Below are 24,022 nucleotides of genomic sequence, written 5' to 3'. Positions count from 1 at the left end.
TTAAACTAATGTTTATTATTCTCACGTGTAGACTCAATTGCGCTTGCTAAGTTTCCATAGCAACAAGCATAAACACAGATGAGCTTTAGCTTGTTAGCCATCGCACAGCTAGCTCGATCACACGTACACCAGCTTCTTGTCATCATCACTCACTGTTGGTTGTTAAATTCAGATTCAATGATTGTGTAGTTTAATTGTGAAGTCACTAAACTGAGCTAAGTTGTAGTTGCTACTTGCCGCGGTCACATAGAGTACTGCTAGCCTAGCTAACCCGGACAGTTGCGTTCATTATTAGTTGGCTAACGTAAATACGGGTGATCTGAAGATTTGTATTTGGTGAAAAAAAGCCAAGTTGACTAGCATGTCTGACGTGGACGAAGACACAGTCATGTCGGAGGTAGACGTGGAGGAAGACGGAGTGGAAGAACTCGAGAAGGTAAAGTTAACTGTGATCAAATGAGTCGCACTGAATTTTCCCACATTTTGTAGATGGCTGTTAACGCTGCCTGGAAGATGGACTCTAGGAAATAGATAAATGAATACCTACGTGATCCCGAGAGTAGTTCAGGCATCCTGTAACGCACAAATTAAACAAACACAACAGCAGTCATTCCCAGAGTGTGGAACCGTGAGAGGTCATCAGAAAATGCATTAAATGAAAAAGTTTTATATTTGAAAGTAAGCAATAAATTACCACAAAACGTATCACAGTTAACGAAACAAAGCCATTCAATTCCTCGTTCTTATTTTGTCTGACCTATATAACAGTTGTCCTTGTATTTGCTGACCGTCAGATTAACACCTGAACGCATCATTAGTGGGGGTATCCCAGGTGAGGAAGAACTTTGTCATCTGCTGGGTCGAGCAAGACGGAGCAGAGGAAATATGACCTTGTCAATTGCGTCGCCTTTTTTAAATGTGGATGTTGTTGGATTTGCACTGCATATGCCCACGTTCATAAACAATTATTTTATTTAGTTGACCGGGCTTCATCCCCACAACACCACCTCAAATGTAATGAAATGGATTAAAACATTCGGTGGAGGTTACAGGTGTAAAGCAGGCAACATTTAACCAGCAGCATTAAAAGAATGGACTGTACAAACAGATCCTAAAGCTTCAGTGTCTCCATATAAATTCAATTAAATTTACATTTATATCGCCAAATCATAATATACATTATCTCAAGGCGCATAGGCATAGCAACGACCGGTTGGGGTTTATAATTATTTGATAATGAAATGATTATTTGATGTTACCCTCTGTCAGTGTTGTGCAAGTTCACCACTCATGAACAAGTTCAAAGTTCAGTTCATACAAATAAACATGAATAGTTCACGTTCATAGTTCACCATTTAAATTCTGAACTAGTTCATATTTCAGTTCATTTCATAGTTTTAAGGTGGACAGTGAGAATGAAAGACGTAACTTAACAGGTATGGCCTGCCCCTTTAAGGACAGTTTGTAGTCTGTGACGTAGTGCACCAGGGTATTGTGGGAAAATACGCTAAAAGTGTGTTTATAAGGAGAAGTGACGGAGCACCTAGAGGTGATGCGAGTGTTGCTCCTGCTGTATATCCGAGAAATAAAGTGGCTGCATTCCAAGTAAAGAAACATCTCCTCCTCCTTCTTCACGGAGCGGTCCGGACGGCTGGTTACCGGCCAGACAGCGAGCCAAGATAACCAGTGACAGGGGCGGCTCCTGGTACAGGCGACATAGGAGACTGATTTATCATGACGTGACACATGCAATGTAAAACAATACATTAACGTCACATCATCATCCCCGGGACGCTGTGAAAAGCGCTCCGCCTCCTTTCCTCGCCCATGTTTAATACTGTGGCTGTTCGCACCGGCAGCGTAGTGCCGGGAAGAACCAGGAAGCGCCGCAGCCACACACACAAGCACATAATCTCCTGTTGGGGGGTGGCGGCTACAGGCTTGCGTAGGTCAGTCACCTGTGAAGACCAGCATCATTTACCCCTGAACCAGCGCGGAGAAATGATGATGAAATGTAATATAACAATTTTAAATATAAAATTAAATCTAAAAAAATTTAATTAAATTAAATAAATATTTTTTTAATTAAATTAAATGGGAAGATTTTTTGAGAGAAGATTCCAGATTCATTCACTAAAAGGCTCCATGAAGCTTCCTTCTACCAAGTTGTGTGGTACGGAGCCGAGACACTGGCCAGAGAAGAAAACACTTGGAATACGTTGCTTGTTTGGTCTGCATATGTGTGCCATGGGTGATGGGTAACGTAGTGCGAAGTCTAGTTATTTGGTTTCGGTTAGGCTAAATCTCGGACATTTTACGGGCACTGAGCAACGACATGGTGAAAGCATTCGATTTAGACAGCGTCTCTCCAGAGGAGAAAGTATTGAAATGTCCCGAGGGTCAGTGAACAGGTAGGGCCGGGGCACGTGACAGTTCTAGGCCAATGGCTGTAGGGTTTTGTGGGATGCCAGGCTCTCATTGGCTGATGAGTTGGCGTATCAAGGGTGAATGAGGAAGGGGAGTGAAGAATACAGTGGTGGCTGAGATGAGTGTCAGAGTCACGAACAAGAAGCGTGTCGTGTTCGCTGGACTTTAATAAAGTTACACATAAAGAGAGAAGTTTCCTGTCGTCTATACGCGAGGACGCTACAATATGAACGTGTTCACCGTTCAAATTCACTATTTGTCATTGAGTTGCGTTCAGTTCATCGTTCTCATAAAAGTGAACGTGTTCAATGAACGCGTTCTTTAGCGTTCGTTCATGCACAACACTGCCCTCTGTGTTCAACAGGTGCAGGTTGGCAATTTGACCCGGAAAACCATAGGTGAGGGGCTGTCCTTGATGTGCCGAACAGCAAATGGACTTGGACATGCATTTGTCAAACTGGACTTAAAAGACAAGTAAGGAGACAAAGATACAAGTGCAAAAATGTGTATCAAAAGCAGCATAGAAGGACACAGACACACACACACACACACCATAATTTGTCCAAGTTAAATATATATTTTTTTAAATTAAATTAAAAAAATAAATAACATTTTAGGAGGAAAATAAAAACAAATTAATTAATAATTTTTTTTTATAAATAAATAATTAACAAAATAAATGAAATAAAATTTAAATATAAAAAAAAATCTGATGTAAACGCTGGTGAAAGTACTTTAGTGGCCAAAATGGCCACTAAAGTACAGGAGAAATAGCAGGATTCCTGTTGCGTTTTTTCAAATTGCACTTATAGACTTTTTTGTTTGTCAAATACACATGTGTATTTGTGAAGATCGATCAATGTGAACATTTTTGAGCATGTTAAAGCCCTCAAAAAGCCAATTTGGTTGCCTGAAAAATGTTAATAATACTAATAATAATCCTTACAATTTCAAAAGTCCGTTTGTCAGTGCCTGTCAGTGCTTGGGCCCCAATATATTTCCTTTCACCTGTCGTTTCAATTTCATGCTTACGTCTTCTGATTCCTTACAATTCTGACATTTGTTTATGTGTTTCTCCTCAGACGACTGAATGACATTGCTGCAATTAGCAGCTACGTTCACGTTCGTTTTCTGGATTTGTCCAGTAACCACCTCACCGTTCTAACCCCTCTGGCATCTCTGATGGATCTGCTCTGGCTGAAGGCAAGAAGCTCTCGTCTATGTTGGTTTAGACACTAACTATCGTTCACTATAAGTGATGGTAAATCCTGAATGCACCTCTTCTTCTGCAGGTTGACAATAATGCTTTGGCATGCTTGGAAGGAAATCCTTTCATTCAGTTAAAGTACCTGCAGTGGCTGAGTGTGGCTGCCAACCAGCTCACAGACCTAAGCGGCCTAGTTGGACCTGCTTTAGAGACCCTCAATCTTACAGGTTTGTTGTTTTAGTTGAAGTGCTGTTTTAGGTGATATATTGGGTCACAATAAGATACTGTAACTGATTACTGGATCAGAAGGGGGTTTACTATCATTTAGTTTTAGGTGTAACACTTTTTTTATTCCCCAGCAAGATATCAAATATCTATTCCCTAATGTATATTATTGGAAGGGTTGTAACATGGCATATTGAAATCTCTTTGGCAGGTAACGCTATTAAGACAGTGAAGAGCCTTCAGATGGGCTGTTTTGGAAACCTGGTAACTCTAGAGCTGAGAGGAAATCTCCTTGAAACCACTGATGGCATTAACCTCCCAAACCTGCAACGATTATATCTGGTAATAATAACCCTACCACGACTTGGTTAATGGTGCTTGTATGTATGTAATAACCAGAAAACTGCTGCCTGCAACTAGCCTTGGTCTCTGTTCAGGCCCAAAATGCAATCAAACGTCTGGAGGGATTGGAGAAGTTAGAGCACCTCACCACCCTTCATCTGAGAGACAACCAGCTGGAATCTCTGGATGGTCTCAGCCCCAACATGAAGTGTCTTCAATACCTCAATGTCAGGTATACATTTTATCAGCCTGATACAATGATATCACCAGTGTAACACCATTGACCTAGTGCATGCATTATTAATTCATAAACCACCAGTTAAAGCGATTTGCCCCAGATTATATATCCCAATATTTCTTTCTCTCTCTACTTAGAGGCAATGCAATCTCAGATGAGAATACCCTACACTGTCTTAGGCTCGTGTCAAAAACACTGCGTACTCTGGTGCTTTCTGAGAACCCGCTGGGGGAAACCACAGACTACCGAACAAGTGTGCTGATTCTTGTGCCTCAGCTGGAGAAAATTGACAAAGAACCTGTCTCCCCTGAGGAGAGGATCGAGGCCCAGGACAGAATCAAGGTAAAGCTAGAAAACATTTAAACAATTATTTATTTCATCTTTTTCCTTTTTCTGGTGTTTCTAATGGCATGTGTACCATTTCAGGAACTTGAAGAAGAGGAAATAGCGGAACCTTAAGATTCGCAACAAAAGCCTAAATGGGATAGTCTTTGATGTCCTTGACAAGGCTGCTGGATGGGTGACTGTGAAATAATTTGTAAATTATATAATGCATCTTTAATAAATGTGCACATTACAATTGCTTGTGTCTTCTTTTCATTCGATTTTGCCCTCAGTTCTGCAAGGTGCTGGGGAAAATGTATCAACTGTTGGTCATTCATCTGTTGTGCCATCTTTTCCTCAATTTAGTTTCCTGTTGAGTTTAGTTGTTCAGGTGAATTCCCTCTGATTATTCTAAGATAAATGTGAGTTACCATTAAAGTCAACCCAGGCTTTCTTTAAAGAACACTTCAAAGGTTTCATTAATCAAAGACTTCATTGACACATTGATTCCTTTGATGTCTTATACTGTTGCAAATGTGAAAGGTTTATACATCTGAAGAGAAACAAGTGTTTCGACCTGAACAGATCTATCAGTTTGTACGTCCTGATAGCACCACCTACTTTCAAAAAGAAGTAAGACTTTTTTACAACTTTAATTCTCACATTTGAATTTGAAACTTCCAAAATGTGTTTTTGCAAGATAAAAAAAAGAGAGGAATATGATGTAACTCAATGGTTTACTGTTTAAACAAGATTCTTGTCGTCACCACTTACTGTTTGTTGTTAAATTCTGTTTCAATGGTTGTAATTGTACTTAACCTTCCGGTTAATAGAAAATTATGCAGGGCTTCAGTTGTTATTTCCCTTCAGTGTGGTAAGAATTATTTAAATGAAAACTTGACCCAACAGAAGGGAACGATGCCCAGTATGATCGACATAGCGCTAAGGATGAGGAGAGAGGAGCAGGTCCAACAGATGATCCTCGTCTGGGCTGTGCTCAACGGCTCTCTGGCTGGGATGATGTACACTACAGTGTGAGTCCTGCATTTCTCCTGAAACCAACATATTCAACCGCTACACTGCAGATCCATGTAGCAGCTTTTATATTGTACATGGACCTCAGGGAGAAGTCGGACCAGAGTCTAGACTAAGTCTTGGCAGGTGGTTGAAGGAAATACCTCTGTGTTTACTTTTGGAAAAGAAACTACAAACAGGATCACAGATAAACAAGGAACACTTTAGATGATCTGGGCCCTTTTGTCAATAAATTTACCAGATTAATCTCATATTTGATGAATCTTGAATATATAGATGGAAATAGATGGATATATATGAAAAGAGCATTATGAATCTTGAAGTATGTATTTCACAATCTATAAAATAGAAGTTTATTTAAGGTAATTCATTAATTATAATTTTAACATTTGTTTGTTCATTTTATATCAAATGTGTCATTATAATATTACAATATGTACATGAGTTAATTTCATTTAATATGTTTTGTATAAAGAAATGTTAGTTGGTTTACATTCATCAAAGTCCTTTGTTGCAAACTAATATAAGTAATTGTTTATAATGTAGCACTGATGTTGTACTGATTAAACTGTCCCTCCATCTCTCGTCTCTCAGTCTGATGATGGATGTGTGTCTTTCTTTTATCTCTCAGGTCGGGGAAATTGATAAGCCGATACTATAACGTCACCTACTGGCCCATTTGTTACATTGGTGAGGTCCCACAACACTTTCATTTATTATAAGGATGTTTGCTGTTGGTATAAAGTCATAAAATATCTTAGTATCAGTTGTAATAGAAAGCATGATTAACTAAAAGTGTACTCTCTTATACCATCAGACCTTAAATCTTAAACAGTAGAGTAGGTCTGCTATCACATCCCAGGTTTTTTAATTCAGACACTGAAATTTAACTTGAAACTTAAAGTCACCTTACTATACTTTGTCACAGGAGACCCTGAATGATATGAGTCTTCTTTTTTCTCTTTTCCTTCGCAGAACTGGCGCTTGCCTTCCTCTTTAGCCTCAATGCTCTTTTTGATGTCTGGAAATATTACAAATACACCATGACTCCATCCACCATTGCTGTGTCCCCTTATCAGTATCGTCTCCTGGGCCTGAGGAACACAAGCTAGGCTCCGTTCTTTTACCATCAGACCTTTAATACCTCAGTCCTTTTGCTTAATTGCGATTTCATGCATGTACATGTACTCATTAAGTACCATCAATGTTGTCTGGCTGTCTTGCAGGTATTCAGGCCTCTCCTCCACAGAAGCCAGAAAATAAGGAGAACCCGGCTCCAGGCCTGCTGGGGCAGAGCGTACTGAGTTTCAGCCCCTCTCGACCAGCCACCACCAGCCCCATTATCTCCCCCAGTTTTGTACCTGGGTACAGCCCTCCCCTCTGCAGTCCGTCCACCCCAAACAGCACAGGGGGACCCTTTTCCTCATCTGTGGCCTTTGGAAAGGTACGTTCATCACAGCACTAATATAGAGTGTAGGATAATCTCAAGTACATTTCGATAACTCCATATTCTGTCATTTCCGTCTCAGGTGTGGAACTACAGCCCTTCCCCAGGTTCCTCTCCCTACCCCAGCAGCATTGGTCGAGCAGAGGGCTCCAACCCTGGGGCTCAATGCCACACTTCACCCGCAATGTTTAACTCCCCAGGAATCAAGAAGGACTACATTGATGATCTGAAAAGTCTGGAGAGGTTCCTCCACCAAGAAGAGGGGAAGGCTCATCGCAGCCAACTAGGTAGAGCTTTGTAGGAACTCAACTGCAGTAACTAAATGTCTTTTGTACCTAGAGTCACTGGAATATCTAAGCCTGACCAAGGAATTGCTTGTAAATATGAGTTACTAATAACCACCAGTTATTTTCTCCAAATGTGGTTTTATATCATAAGAAATTAAACCTTTCAACTAAAGTGTTTAACATATGCCCTGTGTAGAATGTCCAGAGTTTGTGGCTCCATACCACACTCCAACATTTCGGAACTACAACTGCTCTGCGGGGGCTAATAATCACAGTCTGAGGAAATTCCAGTACCAGTCAGCCTGCCGCTCTCAGGCCCCGTCCGCCCACAAGGATGGGACATACCTGGCTTCCAACCAGACTGTAGAGAAGGTCTGTACTATCATCGTATGGGAACCTGTGTGATATCTTAATAACAAAAATGTTGTTTTGTTTCTTAGTCTGTCGGTGACAGAGTGGTATGTATGTTTAGCATGAATTTACATATTTGTCCCTTCCTGTTACGTAGGTATGGGCCAGACTCTCAACCAGTCTCCTGGTAATGAACCGCTTCAACAGCTGGACAGCCAAGCTTAGGACTGTGAGTTTTACACATATATACAGATTATGGTCACTTTCAAAACACACAGAAATATTGCATGAGTTCTATTTGTATTAAGAATTATTTGTTTGTTTTGCAGTGGATAAGTGACACAATCCTGGTCCATCTGGTGAAGGAAATAGACTCGGTGAACAGTCAGCTCAGGAGGATGGGCTGCCCTGAGCTCCAAATAGGAAGTAAAACATCTGCAGAGAAAATGGATCGATGCAAATATATGAATGATAAACTGCTTTTTCCTTCATTCAGGAAGTTTGGTTTATACGGTCAATCAGTGTGAAACCATGTAGTAATTCAGAAATCGAATTTACTCAACGTGACAAATTGATATGCAATTGATTTTCTTCGAATGAGACAGAGCGCATGGATATCTAAATGAACATGCAAAGTTTATTTAGAAAACTACTACACACTTAAAATTGTATTTATTTTGGAGTCTCACTAGTTTCGCTCCCTTCCTCTACCAGTGGCCAGTATATGCGATCTGAAAAGGGCAGCGGTGATGAAAGCATCATCCATCCCCAACATGATTGCTGTTGTCCAGTACCTGGACATCACATACAACCAGGAATATCTCGTGGAACGGATAAAAGGTAAGTTTAACTATAAAGATTGTTGATGTTTGTCAATGTGCCAAAAGTCCCTTTGAATAATATGTCGTCATGTGTGCAATTGTGTATGTGTGTTTCATTTATTTCTCATGTACAGTGAAAGCGGCAAGCACTTAGATCATTTGCTTTTTGTTATTCAGGCCCAGATGTAATTGGACATTTGGCGACTAAATGTTTTATGTGCAGGTTTATGTTTGTTTCTGTGTTAGTTCATGAATTAAAGAGATTGATGTGTGTGGATGTATGTAAATCTGTTCTGTCCTGTTAGAGCTGGCTCACAACGGCTGCATGGGCTCCTTCCATTGGAACCGGGGTGGAGATCTGAAGAAAAAGAAGTGGGACATACACCTCCCCACTGACAGTGCTGTGAGTACACACACACATTTACAGATGTAATACATTTCGAAGTAAATGTTGTCACTTCACAGGATCAGCTAAGGATTATTTTTGTTATCACTATCTACTTATCCTTTTCTTGATAAATTGGTTGTTTGGCCTCTGAAATGTTAATATTATTCAAATTGAAAGTTTCCAGAGACCAAGGTGATTTCTTTAGATGCCTTGTTTTTTCTGACCTTGTGTGAAAACTCGAACTTACTCAGTTTACCATCATGAGATCCTAAGAAAAAAAGAAAAAAAAAACTACATCTAATAACTGAAACCAGCAATTGCTTTTAAAACATTTTTTTTTTTAAATATTTTTTGGGACTAAATCGAATCAATTAGCAAATATGTTGATTCGTTTTATGCTGGTTAACTAATCAATGAATTCATCTTAAGGATAGAGGTCTCAGTATCTCTATTGTATGCACAGGATGAGGCTTGGTTGGGTTGATTCCTTTTGGCTGATGTTTGATGTTTTTTCTTTTCAAGATTCAGGAATATAAAATTGAATTATTTACTTATAGCTATTAATTTCACTTGAAAATGTGAAAAATCCAAAAAGTTATATTTTTCCTGTCCACAGAAGGACATTACTGGGGGTAAAAAAGACCAAAAAACAAATATGAAAAATAAAACAGGCTCTGGAGGTTTGGATTAGACAACAAAAACAAACAAACGACAATTACACTATGAAAGTCGCTGTGACCTTCATTGACCCAATGACTGTGGGGTCTCTGCTCCAGTTGTTACATCTACGGTCTGGGTGGCTCCCTTGTAAAGAACCTTACATTGATACATACATGCCTAATATTTAGCCCCTATAGTCAGGTCACTGTGTTTGTCTGTTCCCTCAGATCCTCATGCACATGTTCTGCACCTACTTGGACCACAGACTACCCCCTAATCCAAAGTATCCAGACGGGAAGACGTTCACTTCACAGCACTTCAGCCACTACCAAGACAAACCTGGTGAATACACATAAACAAACAAGAAGGAAGGACAATCAAAGACATCTGATTTCCTGTGTATGCTTCTTGTCTTTAATTGCATCTACTTGCTTTTCATTATGTTATACTTCACCTACTCGGAGAGTTTCAGATTTTGTGCCCTTTTTATACCTCTCTGTAGATGGAACCAAAGAGAACTTCTGCCGCATCCACCAAAGCAGCACCACTCCTCCTCACTACCAGCTCATCTACCAGGGACACATCTACAGTCTACCCACGGTAAGAGACAAACACTCAAGCGGTTTTCAGACATGAACTCGGCCTTTCTCACATATAAAGAACACAGCAGGAGATAGTCAGGGGTCAGGCACTGTCACAACACCTGGAAAATGTCTGGAACAAGGAAGCAGGACATGTTAAAATTCCACTGCTTACATGTCTGAAAGGGCCTTCTGTGTTCTCACTCTGAAATTATTTATTCTCAGTCTCTTGGAAAACGTTTTTTTTTATGCCTTTACCTTGGTCTGTCTCAAAGTTGTCTTAGTTTGAGATTTGCGTTCGGACGAGTGTGATTTTATGACTTTTGGCTAAAGAACAAACTGAACTGAAACCCACACTGAAACAATTTGTGTTTACCGTCTGGATTGTTTGCTTCCTCATTACAAGACAAGTTATCAACTATATGCACTGTGTAACTGCTGTAAATCTTAGAACAGACATGTCAGTCATAAACAGTAGAGGGTGTGTTGCTCTGCAGAAAAAATTTGACTGTGGCAATCTGAACACACCTTGATTTCTATCATAGGGCCGGAACAACCTGTTCCATACGATTCTCATGTTTCTCTACATCATCAAGAACAAGGAGTCAGGGATGCTGGGGTGAGTACTTCTTCTGCTGAAATCATATAAATAGCCAGCTTGCCAAAAAGTTTATTATTTAATATTGATTTGTTTTCACCAAAACAGATTTTTGTTTGAAAGTATTGGTTTGAATTTGCTTGGCTTCTGAATGATGGATAATTAAACTATCTTTCATATTTTCTTCAGGAGGGTAAATCTTGGCCTCTCTGGTGTGAACATCCTGTGGATATTTGAAGACTGATGCATTGTATTTTACAAGCATCAAAAGAAAAATGCAACTGGGTGTTATTATTTCTTCTCTGCTCCGCCTACACTGGTTGGAATATCCACCTTAATGTAAGGAGAGCGCTTTAAGGGACACATAGGGGTTCTCAAAAGCGCTTCTCTTTGACAATGAATGCATATTTGTGAACAGTTTCACAATTTATACCTACACATTGGTAGCATGACGCAGTTTCATTGATGCAATTCTGTAATGCCACAGCGTGCTTATGATACGATCCATAGTTGCATTTTTAACATTGTTTTGTTTTCTGATTTTTTATTTATTTAAGAATGCAACAGCATTGTAGCCTTGTAAAAATATACCTCATAACAGGTGGATTGCAAAGGGTTAAGGCTTGAATGTAAATACAGTGAGTTTGGACTTAGTTCTTCAGCATCAGTCAAATTTTGCAGATTTTTGTCTGTGCACATTATTATGTTCAGTGTTCATTTTAATGAAAAGCCTCTGGATGCATGTCTTCTAAAAACGAGCTGTGAGTCACTTGTCCTGTCATCAGCCATTCATTAAATTTAATACTTTTACATGTTTGCTTGTTTCTTCTTGTAATTACTTGTCTACTGTTAATTTCTCAATTCATCTCTTTTTCTTTCTTTTTTTTAATACACTTTCAAATATCCTGCCTGACCAACATGAATCATAGAGCCCTAAAGGAGTTCTCTACATAGCGTGCTTTTGGAGTCTTGTTTCACACAATGCAAATACAACTAAGTATTATGTCTTCTTTGTGGTTGTTTTATTTAACAAACTCTTTTTAAGGTACCTCGTCGGTCTACCTTCCAGGTTTCTTCTAAACCTTGGTTAAAAATGTACCGGGCTTTCACCCGTCTGGAGATCCAATCCCCTTAGACCAACTTCTCCGTAACACTGTTGCTGGTATAAAATACACTTGAAATCTCATTCTCAATAGAGACGATCCGGGCTCGGGTCCCGGTCCCTGCATCTCACCTTTTGGGGAGGTTAAGGTTGGAAACTATTTTCTCAAAAAGGCCACTCAACCGTAGACACCGAGTCCAGATGCGCCCAGACGTGCGTTCCCACTTCTGACACCAAATTGTGATGGAAATACAAGAGGATGGAAACACCAAATTTGTCTTTGTGCATTTTAATAGGGTCTTTCTGTTGAAAGGATCAACACAGAGAGTCACAAGGATCTCAGAGTGAAGATGCAGGACAGTCAAATGCAGGGATTTAACTCAACCCAGCCTTTATATAAAAGAACACTTCAGAGGATTCATTAATCAAATAATTCCTTGTAAATTTGCTCTAATGTCTTTGTCAGTGGTCATAGATTCCTTTGATGTCTTAGACTGTTGCAAATGTGAAAAATGTATACGATCTGAAGAGAAAAAAGAGTGTTTTGACCTGAACAGATCTATCAGTCTGTATGTCCTGATAGCACCACCTACTGCCAAAAATAAGTAAGCCTTTTTTACAACTTTAATTTGATTTACATAAAATTATCAACGTGTGGTCTTCCCTTGATGGCTTGGACAGTAATGCGTGATTGATAGGCTATTCAACATTGTGTGATGGACACAGGAAGTGAAGAACGCAACACAGAGCAGAGTTCCAATGTGCCTGGGCCTGCAAAGTGCTGCTTCGCATTTGAACTTGAAACTTCCGCATTGTGTTTTTGCAAGATTTAAAAAAAAAAAAAGGATTATGATGTAACTCGTGGTGTTTGTGTTTCTGATGCAACATCTTGAGGTGCAGACGTTGATGTTGCAGAGCATTTTTAAACAGATGTATTTTATTCTCTCACACGCATAAACTAGCCTGTTAGCTACCCCGCAGCTAGCTTCGTCTCTTCACCACTCACTGTTTGTCGTTAAATTCTGCTTTAATGGTTGTAGTTGTATTGCGAAGCCACGGTCGGTCACATAAAGTACTGCTAGCCGAGCTAACCTAGAAAGTTGTTTTCATTATTAGTCAGCTAACGTAAACTCGTGAATACGGTTGCACTGAAGATTTGTGTTTTGTGAAAATAAGCCTAGTTGACCAGCATGTCTGACGTGGACGAAGACACAGTCATGTCGGAGGTAGACGGTGAGGAAGACGGAGTGGAAGAGGACGAGAAGGTAAAGTTAACAGTGATGAAATGAATCACACTGAATTTTCACACATTTTGTAAACCTGGCTTCATCCCCACACCAGCTGCCCTCAAAAGTAATAAAATGGATTAAACCTTTGGGTGTTGTATGGGCTACACATGTAACATTTGATTGATTGATTGATTGTGGTGTAATGTAGGAAACATTTAACGCGCAACATTAAAAGAATGGGACTATACAAACTGATCCTAAAGCTGCAGAGACATGAAGCCACAAGTTAAGATAATGTTTTAACCCTCATCTGCAGGCCTATTGTCCCACTAAACCAAAGCAAAAGAACTTCATATTCAGGATTTTTTAAGATTTGACTTGAAAAACTCCAGGCTCATCCTTTGACCCCATATATCGACACAAATAATGGAGTTTATAATCATTTGTACAACAATGAACAGATAGAGTTCTTTGATACCATCCTTTCCTGTTCAACAGGTGCAGGTTGGCAATTTGACCCGGGAAACCATAGGTGAGGGGCTGTCTTTGCTGTGCCGAACAGGAAATGGACTTGGACATGCATTTATCAAACTGAACTTAAAAGACAAGTAAGGATGTTATGTGATATGTGCAAAATAAAATTGCATTTTCGCCTGTGGTTTTAATTTCATGTCCTCATATGTATTTCCTCTGATTCCTTACAATTGATCCATTTGTTTATGTGTTTCTCCTCAGACGACTGAATGACATTGCTGCAATTAGCAGCTACGTTCATGTTCGTTTTCTGGATTTGTCCAGTAACCACCTCACCGTTCTAACCCCTCTGGCATCTCTGATGGATCTGCTTTGGCTGAAGGCAAGAAGCTCTCGTCTATGTTGGTTTAGACACTAACCTTTCTGGGCCTGTCACTATCGTTCACTATAAGTGATGGTAAATCCTGAATGCACCTCTTCTTCTGCAGGTTGACAATAATGCTTTGGCATGCTTGGAAGGAAATCCTTTCATTCAGTTAAAGTACCTGCAGTGGCTGAGTGTGGCTGCCAACCAGCTCACAGACCTAAGCGGCCTAGTTGGACCTGCTTTAGAGACCCTCAATCTTACAGGTTGTTTTTTTAGTTGAAGTGCTTTCTTTATTCCCCAGCAAGATATAAAATATCTATTCCCTAATGTATATTATTGGAAGGGTTGTAACATGGCATATTGAAATCTCTTTGGCAGGTAACGCTATTAAGACAGTGAAGAGCCTTCAGATGGGCTGTTTTAGCAACCTGGTAACTCTAGAGCTGAGAGGAAATCTCCTTGAAACCACTGATGGCATAAACCTTCCAAACCTGCAACGATTATATCTGGTAATAATAACCCTACCATGATTCGGTTAATGGCCCTTGAATGTATGTAATAACCAGAAAACTGCTGCCTGCAACTAGCCTTGGTCTCTGTTCAGGCCCAAAATGCAATCAAACGTCTGGAGGGATTGGAGAAGTTAGAGCACCTCACCACCCTTCATCTGAGAGACAACCAGCTGGAATCTCTGGATGGTCTCAGCCCCAACATGAAGTGTCTTCAATACCTCAATGTCAGGTATACATTTTATCAGCCTGATACAATGATATCACCAGTGTAACACCATCGACCTAATGCATGCATTATTAATTCATAAACCACCAATTAAAGCGATTTGTACCAGATTATATATCCCAATATTTCTTTATCTCTCTACTTAGAGGCAATGCAATCTCAGATGAGAATACCCTACACTGTCTTAGGCTCGTGTCAAAAACACTGCGTATTCTGGTGCTTTCTGAGAACCCGCTGGGGGAAACCACAGACTACCGAACAAGTGTGCTGATTCTTGTGCCTCAGCTGGAGAAAATTGACAAAGAACCTGTCTCCCCTGAGGAGAGGATCGAGGCCCAGGAGAGCATCAAGGTAAAGCTAGAAAACCTTTTAATTTCTCTTTGTGATGTTATCGAGCCAAAAAAAATGTTCCTTTATTCTGGGTTTCATAATGGCATTTGTAACATTTCAGGATCTTCAAGAGCAACACTAAGATTTGCAACAATAGCCTAAATGAGGAAGTGTTTGACTTCCTCGACCTTCCTGAAAAGACAGGTGGATGGGTGACTGTGGCCGTGAAGTAATGTGCAAACTATATGATTCATCATTAATAAATGTGAACATTACAATTGCTTGTGTCGTGTTTTTTTTACATATTTACAGCCAATATTTGAAAGAATAAAACGTTAAAATAGATATTTCCGTTGCATTCCATTGTCATGTCAAAAATCAGCTGAAGTTACAAAGCAAGTGACTAAGGAATAATAAATGGGTTGCCATTTGAACCTCTCCAGGCAGATCTCTTTCCCTGAGTAAGGATGAGAGGGCAGATTCTGCCTCCACTTCCCTATTGGCAGGGTTCCAGCTGCAGCTTTAAAGGGACAGTGACATGAACGATGTGGAAAATCCCCACTCTCAAGTACAACAATAAGAAGAGAGTGTGCACATTGTGTCAGATAAGAAGAGTTTCTGACTCACAGTTGCATATTCAGTTGTCTAGGGCATTTCCACACACAGCGTAATCACACTGCTGCCACAACCAGGAAGTCGACTTCCCACTTCACTGATTTAAACATTGTGTTCCTTGTCTTGTAAATGAACAGTTTAATATCACTGAGAGCAATATCTGTCATTGTATTAAAATATAATTATATATCATTGATGTGGTAGTATCTACAGGTCTCCACACGGTGTGTGCATTTATTGTTTATTCATTCATAAACTCAAATCATCCATGCTTTTGCTACTGATACATTGATGGTTCTCCCTTTAGTTAGTTCAACTTTATCTCTCGACTTGAATGTGCACATCAGTATAAATATATAACAAAATACAGAGTTACAGACTTTTGTTCCAGTGCCTCCATATGCAGGATGAGTGCCTTGTGTCACTCAGTGTTGTCTCAGTTAAGCTGAGTTAAACTGCGATTTTCAGATAATACTAATAACTTGAGATCACTGTCAGGGATCAGTGATGAGGAAGCGCTAACTGGCACCATCTCCTCTTCCTCCAATGATTGGAGTGGGGGGGAGTGGCTGTCAGAAAACCCATAAGTCCCCCTGCTCTCCTGCTCGCTCCTCCCTCCTCCTCGTCCTGGGTTTTGTCCGCACCGGGTCGATCGCAGCGACGAAGCAAACCGACACCAGGAAGCAAATAACCCCCGAGATCCACTTCCCGAGAGAAATCAAATCAAAAGCAACAACCAGAAAATATGTCTAGCTACCACAAACCAGACGAGAAGACCCTGCAGGGGCTGAAGGACCTCGCCAACAAGCTGCGGATCCACTCCATCAACGCGACATGCGCCTCGAACTCCGGGTAAGTCCTGCAAAAGTTACTGGCATCAGCTGCTATTGTTCAAAACTGTGGGGTTATGAATTATTAAGTCTGTGTGTCGTATGGATCCTGGAGCTCGTGCGCGATTCACTTGCGCGGCCTGGCTGCACGTGCTGCAGATTACCTGCACGCAGCCGCGGCGCACGAGCTAGCGAGTGGCTACACAACATGTCTCCGTTGAGCGTTTAAAATCAATGCATATGCTCAATGCACATGAGTGCAAAGTGCAGGCTAAAGCTAGCACTAGCTAACAGTCAGATGAGGTGTGTCGCTGAAGCTGACGAGGGGGAAGTAAACGGCTGCACGTCTATATCTGGGTGTTGTAGTCCTAGCTTTATTATTCATGCTTTCTGTAAATGTAGTTATAAGTTTACTTTGTTCGAGTCTGCACTTCAGGCTAACTCTAGCATAAACGTACAGTCTGTGGGGGGGTGTTCCAGACACTGAGCATGTTAAAGAAATGGCTCCCGCTCCGTGTCTGGGTGTTGTAGTCTTTTAACTTCATTATTCATGCTTTCTGGAACAGTCGCTCGTAAAGTCACCAGATGCTGCAGGTAATTAGCATCCACCCCCTTTCTTACTACAAGCTAACAAGAAATCACATGACCACGCCGAAGGGGCTGAAGCGCGTGCTCAGCTTGACGTTATAATTTACAGCGGCGCCTTTTAAAAGAGTTATACGGTACAGACACACAGACAGATAAACACACTCACAGACAGACAAAGACACGCACTGGTCTGACAGGAAGCGTGTGTCACACAGAGCAGTAGTGTAACGTGCACCTGTGACGTTGCTTCATCCTGGAAGTCGACAGTTACCTGAAGCTTTTATTTCACCCTGCTTCCTCCTCACTGAGGTAACCTTCCCCCCCCCCCCCCCCCCCCCATCTGTTGAAACATGTGAAAGTCCTGCAATCCATATGCAAACACATGTTAGTTTCAACCAAACAACCACACAAACAACATGGATGCAGCTTGTAATGAGGAGTACAAATGTTAAAGAAAAACTATTAAAGGCTTTGCAAATTTGCACTCTTACTTTTCTTCCATTCATACTCTTAACAGTTAGTTTCTTTGGTTTCCCTGTCAAGGTTGGAGATTTACAGCTTTCTGTGTATTCTGGCTGACCTTTGACCTTCCTTGTATCGTGTTACTAGAGGCTTAAACACCTTTCGGGTCATTCAAATCTAAAACTACAGTTTATTTAGAAAATATCCAAAATACGTGTGTTATTAAATGTAATTGCTTATTAATGCCTCTCAGTCAGCACCACTGAGTAACAGTTATTTTTGTGTTTATGTCACAGAAACATTTCATATCACATGGGTTTTATGATTTTTTTTTTTGTATTCTATTCCTAGAAATCCAGATGACAAAACTGCGATGTCTGACAAAAAAAAAATGTTTGTAGATAAACCAGTTTTTGTCTCTTCCTTGTATCACTCGATGAAAAGGGCGAGTTGCGTCCTCAAGTTCACGGTTGGGCCTCTAAACTTGATGTTCCTGTGTCCTTTATTACAAAGGATGTCTTTGAGTTTGGTCACGGCCCACTCATCACCTGTTGTTCCTCATTATTTGACTGATATGCAACTTGGCACTCAGAGAACCTGGCTGCCTTTGTCACGGCCTCTATGAATTAATGTCAGTTTTTCTCAGCAGGTCGTCTCTGAAGAAAAGGACAAGGGGGAAACCGAGCACTGGGTTGAATTGTAAAATATTACCGTGACCATGGTGTGCCCCTTTTGAATAAGATAACCTGGTGTGTTCCCAGCATGGTTGAAACATTTCTATTTGAAATCTAACCCACACAGATGCTGTTGGTCAATGAGGAATTTCTTAACGTGTCTGTTACAATACTTGCACCACTCTTGTGCAGCAACTAACGGTCTCTTAGCCACAAATTGTCTTTTTTTTATTTAAACCTCTGAAGCTTGGTAACACAACTCAAGTGATTGTGCTGCAAATTAACATCTAGCATAACTTTGATTCCTAAGGCTTTTTAGATAGGAGGCTGTCCCAAAACCAGTGTTTGGAAGTTGCATCCAGTTTAAATCAGTGTGACATTGTTCTTATTGCTTGAATAAAACAAAGTGCTTCTAAATGAATTATACTAGGTGATCTTTCATGGGTGAAACCAAAGTGTAAGGATCCCTGAATGTACCAAAACATGCACAGAGTGGCATTTGTTTTCCTCTTGCATGTTGCCATTTTAACTGGTGTCCTGTCTAAGTGGTTTTCTTTCTATTTGTTCCCAGTCACCCGACATCATGCTGCAGTGCAGCGGAGCTCATGTCTGTGCTCTTCTTCCACACCATGCGCTACAAAGCAGATGATCCTCGCAACCAGTGCAACGATCGCTTTGTGCTCTCCAAGGTTTGCATATAGAAATATCCTTCAGTTTGTCATTGTACTTGAGGTTTTGTAATGTTGGTGTTTAAAAACAACCACTTCTCTCTAGGGCCATGCTGCACCGATCCTGTATGCTGCCTGGGCAGAGGCAGGTTACGTGAAGGAGTCTGATCTGCTCAACCTGCGCAAGATTGACTGTGACCTGGAGGGCCACCCCACACCAGTAAGTCCTGAATTCTCTTCTGGTATTCGTGTTTCCTTGGAGAACAGAGAAATTGATGCCCCCATCACCATCTATCTCGTATAATGTTTTTACTTTACCTGTTCCTGTTTCCACCAGAAACTGGCTTTTGTTGATGTGGCAACAGGCTCTCTGGGGCAGGGGCTTGGCGCTGCCTGTGGGATGGCCTACACTGGCAAATACTTTGACAAATCCAGGTGCGTATGGAGCAAAATATGGACGAATGATGAAGTTGAAATACTTGAACCTAATTCAGTTAAGAAAATAACTTGGTTCGGTGTGAAACGGTCAAAAGAATAGATTTTATAGTGGGTTAAGTTTATAGTGTAGGGCCGAAGTTCCCTGTGCTGCGAGTTGACTCTCGATGTGAAACGTCAAATACTAAGTTGTTGCTTAAACATTGTCAATGTAAATAAATTGAGTGTAATGCTTTAACTAGATGAAATGGACCTGCTTGGCTGAAGTGGTTCCTGATGCACCATAATCTGTTAACTGGATAAATCAGTAGTAATGTAATTGTGTTAAGTCCGTCCATGGCAGAAGCATGGAACAGGGTGAAAAGTTGAGATGCTCTGATCAGTTTTTATTATAATTGATGGACTGATTTAGAAAATTTACAGATTAATCTTTCTGGATTATAGAAGGCAGCAGGATGTGATAATCAACATTTGACTTTTGTGCAAGTGGACTGTAGAAAGTTGTGTTTTCAAGAACAACAGCAATATTGTCATGATCCCCCTTCATTGTGTTGTAGTTACCGTGTGTACTGCATGCTGGGTGATGGAGAGTGTTCTGAGGGCTCCGTGTGGGAGGCCATGGCCTTCGCCTCCTACTACAAGCTGGACAACCTGGTGGCTATCCTCGACGTCAATCGGCTGGGTCAGAGTGAGGCTGCACCCCTGATGCACGACATGGAGACCTACCGCAAACGCTGTGACGCTTTTGGGTCAGTACCAACTTTCCACTTGTCCACTTTTGTCAAATATCTTTTGGTAATATTCATACATGTCGGCACAAATCAACCTTTGAAACATTGAGATTACAGAAGAGTCTTTTGTTACGTTTGAATAACTGGGACATCACGATACACAAGTTCTTACAGCTGTTTGTACAGGATTTAATGTTGTAATTTCCCACTGTCATGGGTCGACCTCATTTGGCCACATCTTGTTGGACGTTCTCTTCCCCTCTATTGAAATATTGACCTTTCTTTTTTTTTTAGCTCTGCTCCTCTTAGCTCAGTTAATGATTTTTAAGCCTAACCTGTTTGCGTAGACGTGAAATACATCCCTTTGCTTTTGGGTTAATATTTAATTTGAGACGTGTGGTATGTTGATAAATTAGAGCCATGTTTGTGCAGGTGGAACACGTATGTAGTGGATGGACATGATGTGGAGGAACTGTGCAAAGCTCTCTGGCAGGCTAAGCAGGTCAAGGACAAACCCACTTGCATCGTCGCCAAGACCTTCAAGGGAAAAGGACTCAAAAGTAAGGAAACGGTTCATATGGTGAATATTAATCAAGTATTTTCTGCAGTTCTTTGAATGTGATTAATTATCTTCATCCCTTTGTCTGTAGATATCGAGAATCTTGATAACTGGCATGGGAAGCCCATCCCTAAGGACAAAGTCGATGGCCTCCTGAAAGACTTGCGGTCTCAGATCCAGGTCCCCAACAAGACCCTTTGCCCTGAGCTGCCCAATGAGGACACAGCAGCTGCAGACCTGAGCACCATCTCTCTGCCCTCCCCCCCAGCCTACAAAAAGGGAGACAAGGTACTTGTATTAAGCTATTGACCGTCTTTAGAATAATATTTCTTCAATGTATGAGGCTGCAGAATAGAACTCTGGCTCTTTTCTTTCTAATATTGCAAAAACTACAACTCCTTTGTATCTATTCATCTTGTTTACACCAAGGGAATGCAAGCAGGTGGTAGCTGCTGTATATGAATGATGTGAAAACTCCACTAGGACCTTTTTTAAATCGCTTAACACCCATTTCCTCTTCGCCTTGTCAGATGGCAACGAGGCGAGCATACGGCATTGCGCTGGCCAAGTTGGGCGAGGCCAGTCAGAGAGTGATAGCCCTGGATGGGGACACCAAAAACTCCACCTTCTCCGAGACCTTCAAGAAGTCCTTCCCCGACCGCTACATCGAGTGTTTCATCGCTGAACAGAATATGGTACGTAGAAGTTTAGTCCACTAGAGTCCACTTTTCAACATGAAAAAAGTGAATTCAGAGTTCTTGTAAAAATATATAATGTTCAAATACAGTTGGAAGTGCTTTGTACTGAAGTCTATTTACCTGGTTCGGCCTGTCAAGTGTCATAACGGTTATGAAAGACTCTTGTATCTGACTCAACCTACACTCCTAACCACTGTAATCTGCTCCAAATTGGTCTAATCTGTTACTATTCATTCTCTAGCCTGATAATCCCAGATTGTCTCTACTGCTCGTCACCTGTGACCAGTTTACTTGAGCCTCCACACTTAACCCCTGCTTAATCCCATCCACTTTCATCAAAACTAACCTTTTTTTGATAATAATTGCTGGTGTAGGTAGGAGTGGCCATCGGCTGTGCCACTCGTGACCGCACGGTTGCATTCGCAAGCACATTCTCGGCCTTCCTGTCCAGAGCTTATGACCAGATCCGTATGGGAGCCATCTCCCAGACCAACGTCAACCTGGTAGGATCCCACTGTGGAGTCTCCATCGGTGAGCTTTCCTCTGAGGGGGTCACTTATTGGGAAAACGCTGAGTTTGCACCCCATCACTGACTGATCTCATTTTGTCATTAGGTGAGGATGGTCCTTCCCAGATGGCTCTGGAGGACTTGGCCATGTTCCGTGCCATCCCAACATGCACTGTGTTTTACCCCAGCGATGCAGTGTCCACAGAGAGGGCAGTCGAGCTAGCAGCCAACACAAAGGTCGGTGGAGCAGCCTCTTATTAAAGCTTGTCCAGTAAGCCTTCTCCACGTGACATCATCTTGTAACGCATCGCTCTATATTTTCAGGGTATGTGTTTCATCCGTACCAGCAGACCAGAAACTGCAGTCATCTACTCTCCAGATGAGAAGTTTGAAGTGGGTGTAGCCAAGGTAATGATCACTACCATGATTTTACACATCAATTTGTGTGTCGATTATTAGCATCAAAAGAGAATGGAACAGAAGCAAGAAGAGCTGCAACATAAATAAATGTCTGTATTAAACCAGGTGGTGCGCCAGTCTGACAACGATCAGGTGACTGTGATCGGAGCTGGTATTACTCTCCATGAGGCCCTTGCTGCTGCTGATATGTTGGCCAGTGAAGGTAAGCCGACGTTGCCCTCTAGTGGCTGAATTCAGGAATTGGTCTAAAAACCACCATCTACAATTCCAGTGCTCAATTCATGGGATCATGTCATCAGTCACTCATTAAGCTGTTGTGGCCTAATAAAAATAACATATTTCTAATCAATTCCACTAGGAAAGAACATCAGAGTGATTGACCTGTTCACCATCAAGCCCCTGGATGCCCAAACCATTCTGGCTAGTGCCAGAGCCACAGGGGGACAAATCATCACTGTGGAGGACCACTACATGGAGGGTGGGTTGTTTGTCTGCTGTGCTTTGACTTCCTGATACCTTAGAAAGTGCCACACCTGTTTGGGAATTTACAGGTTTTGTTTCTTTGCCAAGAATATATCAGGGGGCCATGATTATAAAGTTAACTTGGACCGGATGGTCCCTCATTGGTGGGATTTTAAAATCTTCTTGAACGGTTTGTACTGAGATTTTTCTCAAGCTACCTGCACCTACGACATATTTAGAAAACCTCCATCTCTCCGGTCTTGTCTCCTTTGTGTAGGTGGTCTCGGAGAAGCAGTCCTGTCAGCTGTCGGTGCAGAGCCCGGCATCATCGTGAACCGACTGGCAGTGTCTGGCGTTCCCCGCAGCGGGAAGCCCAATGAGCTGCTGGACATCTTCGGTATCAGCGCCAAGCACATCGCTAAAGCCGTGCGTCAGACCTTTGCAAACTAAGGACTGTTCCCGATCTCGCACGTGTTTCTCTGTTTACGCTCACCCAACTTTCTGCCCAGCTTAACAGCTCTCTGGCATGATCATGTGATGACCATCTCTGCTCGTGGCGTTGACTCAAATGCAGTGAATTATTATTGACACAGCTATAGAGGTGAGGGGGATTAGAGTGAAGTCTGGTGTTAATAACATTAATCATGCACTGTTCAGTTACCTCTTCCCAGATGAGTTCTGTTCTTCCATCGTAAAGGGTTCCTTTCTCATATCTTGTTTTCAAATGGACGTAGCTTGGACAAAAGCATTAACGATTACTGTAGATGTTGTATGTTGACGGCTCAATTTAATATCCCGTCACGCCAGCTGCCTCTCTATGTTCTGAACCTTCCTCGGGCTACAACTTCTTTTTCATTCCAATCATTTCTTAACACAGTCCTAAAGTCACATTTCTTGTGATTTCTCACTTCCCTTCTTGACCTTCTTTTTCGAAGAAGCCTGTTACGCTTTGTCATAAATCTTATGTACGAGATAACTTTTAGTTTTTAGTCATAGTCATAAATGCTCAGTCAAAAAGCTTGGGTCCATATTTGTGCTTCAAAGACCCAGAGTGTGAGAAGTCAAACCAGTTTACTAATGAACTCTTCTTCCTCTCATGGTTCCTGACCACACAGGCATTGCACAATGTTACTTGCGTTTCACCTGTCATCGTGTGATTGCTGTGATGTGCTGAATAAAAAAATAATATCATGATGCATAA

General features: G+C 41.3%; 4 protein-coding genes across 9 annotated transcripts; all 4 read left to right on the top strand.

Annotated features, from left to right (window-relative positions):
* Positions 1-37: 37 nt before the first annotated feature.
* Positions 38-5,019, top strand: LOC128443144 (leucine-rich repeat-containing protein 23). 5 transcript variants are annotated; one of them, XM_053425916.1, is made up of 8 exons: positions 38-436; positions 2,792-2,901; positions 3,510-3,630; positions 3,720-3,861; positions 4,071-4,201; positions 4,297-4,433; positions 4,619-4,781; positions 4,866-5,019. In XM_053425916.1, the coding sequence occupies exons 1-8, from the start codon at positions 362-364 to the stop codon at positions 4,896-4,898; spliced, it is 912 nt and encodes a 303-aa protein (XP_053281891.1). In that variant the 5' UTR covers positions 38-361; the 3' UTR covers positions 4,899-5,019. The 5 variants fall into 5 exon arrangements, with proteins under 5 accessions (XP_053281891.1, XP_053281890.1, XP_053281889.1 ...); XM_053425915.1 differs by having other exon boundaries at positions 40-436; positions 2,798-2,901; positions 4,577-4,781; XM_053425914.1 differs by having other exon boundaries at positions 42-436; positions 4,577-4,781.
* A 269-nt stretch (positions 5,020-5,288) lies between these two features.
* Positions 5,289-11,713, top strand: LOC128443143 (transmembrane protein 209). Of its 2 annotated transcripts, XM_053425912.1 has the most exons (14): positions 5,289-5,797; positions 6,430-6,488; positions 6,774-6,905; positions 7,025-7,242; positions 7,328-7,532; positions 7,729-7,904; positions 8,041-8,112; positions 8,213-8,309; positions 8,598-8,723; positions 9,010-9,107; positions 9,980-10,094; positions 10,255-10,352; positions 10,879-10,952; positions 11,121-11,713. In XM_053425912.1, the coding sequence occupies exons 1-14, from the start codon at positions 5,496-5,498 to the stop codon at positions 11,173-11,175; spliced, it is 1,827 nt and encodes a 608-aa protein (XP_053281887.1). In that variant the 5' UTR covers positions 5,289-5,495; the 3' UTR covers positions 11,176-11,713. The 2 variants fall into 2 exon arrangements, with proteins under 2 accessions (XP_053281887.1, XP_053281888.1); XM_053425913.1 differs by lacking the exon at positions 8,598-8,723.
* An 879-nt stretch (positions 11,714-12,592) lies between these two features.
* lrrc23 (leucine rich repeat containing 23) lies at positions 12,593-15,409 on the top strand. Its single transcript, XM_053425908.1, has 9 exons — positions 12,593-12,638; positions 13,210-13,298; positions 13,761-13,870; positions 13,998-14,118; positions 14,225-14,366; positions 14,482-14,612; positions 14,708-14,844; positions 14,988-15,192; positions 15,293-15,409. The coding sequence occupies exons 2-9, from the start codon at positions 13,224-13,226 to the stop codon at positions 15,311-15,313; spliced, it is 942 nt and encodes a 313-aa protein (XP_053281883.1). The 5' UTR covers positions 12,593-12,638; positions 13,210-13,223; the 3' UTR covers positions 15,314-15,409.
* Positions 15,410-16,386: 977 nt separating this feature from the next.
* tktb (transketolase b) lies at positions 16,387-24,022 on the top strand. The gene is made up of 14 exons (XM_053425907.1): positions 16,387-16,638; positions 18,912-19,029; positions 19,115-19,228; positions 19,346-19,443; positions 20,001-20,192; positions 20,607-20,734; positions 20,825-21,021; positions 21,264-21,428; positions 21,806-21,962; positions 22,046-22,176; positions 22,264-22,347; positions 22,465-22,561; positions 22,718-22,837; positions 23,099-24,022. Exons 1-14 carry the CDS (start codon positions 16,532-16,534, stop codon positions 23,269-23,271), a joined length of 1,881 nt encoding a protein of 626 aa, XP_053281882.1. The 5' UTR covers positions 16,387-16,531; the 3' UTR covers positions 23,272-24,022.

The sequence above is a fragment of the Pleuronectes platessa genome, chromosome 6, assembly GCF_947347685.1.
Source record: "Pleuronectes platessa chromosome 6, fPlePla1.1, whole genome shotgun sequence".
In the NCBI taxonomy this organism is placed as follows: Eukaryota; Metazoa; Chordata; class Actinopteri; order Pleuronectiformes; family Pleuronectidae; genus Pleuronectes; species Pleuronectes platessa.
The sequence above is the reverse complement of the archived record's forward strand: the minus strand, read 5'-3'. Positions and strand labels throughout refer to the sequence as shown.

Excerpts from the sequence above, each read along its gene's own strand:
- LOC128443144 (XM_053425914.1), top strand. The coding sequence starts at position 362 with ATGTCTGACGTGGACGAAGACACAGTCATGTCGGAGGTAGACGTGGAG. Across the intron at positions 3,631-3,719 it reads TGGATCTGCTCTGGCTGAAG|GTTGACAATAATGCTTTGGC; the intron begins GCAAGAAGCTCT and ends CTTCTTCTGCAG. Across the intron at positions 4,434-4,576 it reads CTTCAATACCTCAATGTCAG|AGGCAATGCAATCTCAGATG; the intron begins GTATACATTTTA and ends CTCTCTACTTAG.
- LOC128443143 (XM_053425912.1), top strand. The coding sequence starts at position 5,496 with ATGGTTTACTGTTTAAACAAGATTCTTGTCGTCACCACTTACTGTTTG. Across the intron at positions 8,113-8,212 it reads GGACAGCCAAGCTTAGGACT|TGGATAAGTGACACAATCCT; the intron begins GTGAGTTTTACA and ends TTTGTTTTGCAG. Across the intron at positions 8,310-8,597 it reads CCCTGAGCTCCAAATAGGAA|TGGCCAGTATATGCGATCTG; the intron begins GTAAAACATCTG and ends TTCCTCTACCAG.
- lrrc23 (XM_053425908.1), top strand. The coding sequence starts at position 13,224 with ATGTCTGACGTGGACGAAGACACAGTCATGTCGGAGGTAGACGGTGAG. Across the intron at positions 14,613-14,707 it reads ACCTGCAACGATTATATCTG|GCCCAAAATGCAATCAAACG; the intron begins GTAATAATAACC and ends GTCTCTGTTCAG. Across the intron at positions 14,845-14,987 it reads CTTCAATACCTCAATGTCAG|AGGCAATGCAATCTCAGATG; the intron begins GTATACATTTTA and ends CTCTCTACTTAG.
- tktb (XM_053425907.1), top strand. The coding sequence starts at position 16,532 with ATGTCTAGCTACCACAAACCAGACGAGAAGACCCTGCAGGGGCTGAAG. Across the intron at positions 20,735-20,824 it reads CAAGGGAAAAGGACTCAAAA|ATATCGAGAATCTTGATAAC; the intron begins GTAAGGAAACGG and ends CTTTGTCTGTAG. Across the intron at positions 22,348-22,464 it reads TTGAAGTGGGTGTAGCCAAG|GTGGTGCGCCAGTCTGACAA; the intron begins GTAATGATCACT and ends GTATTAAACCAG.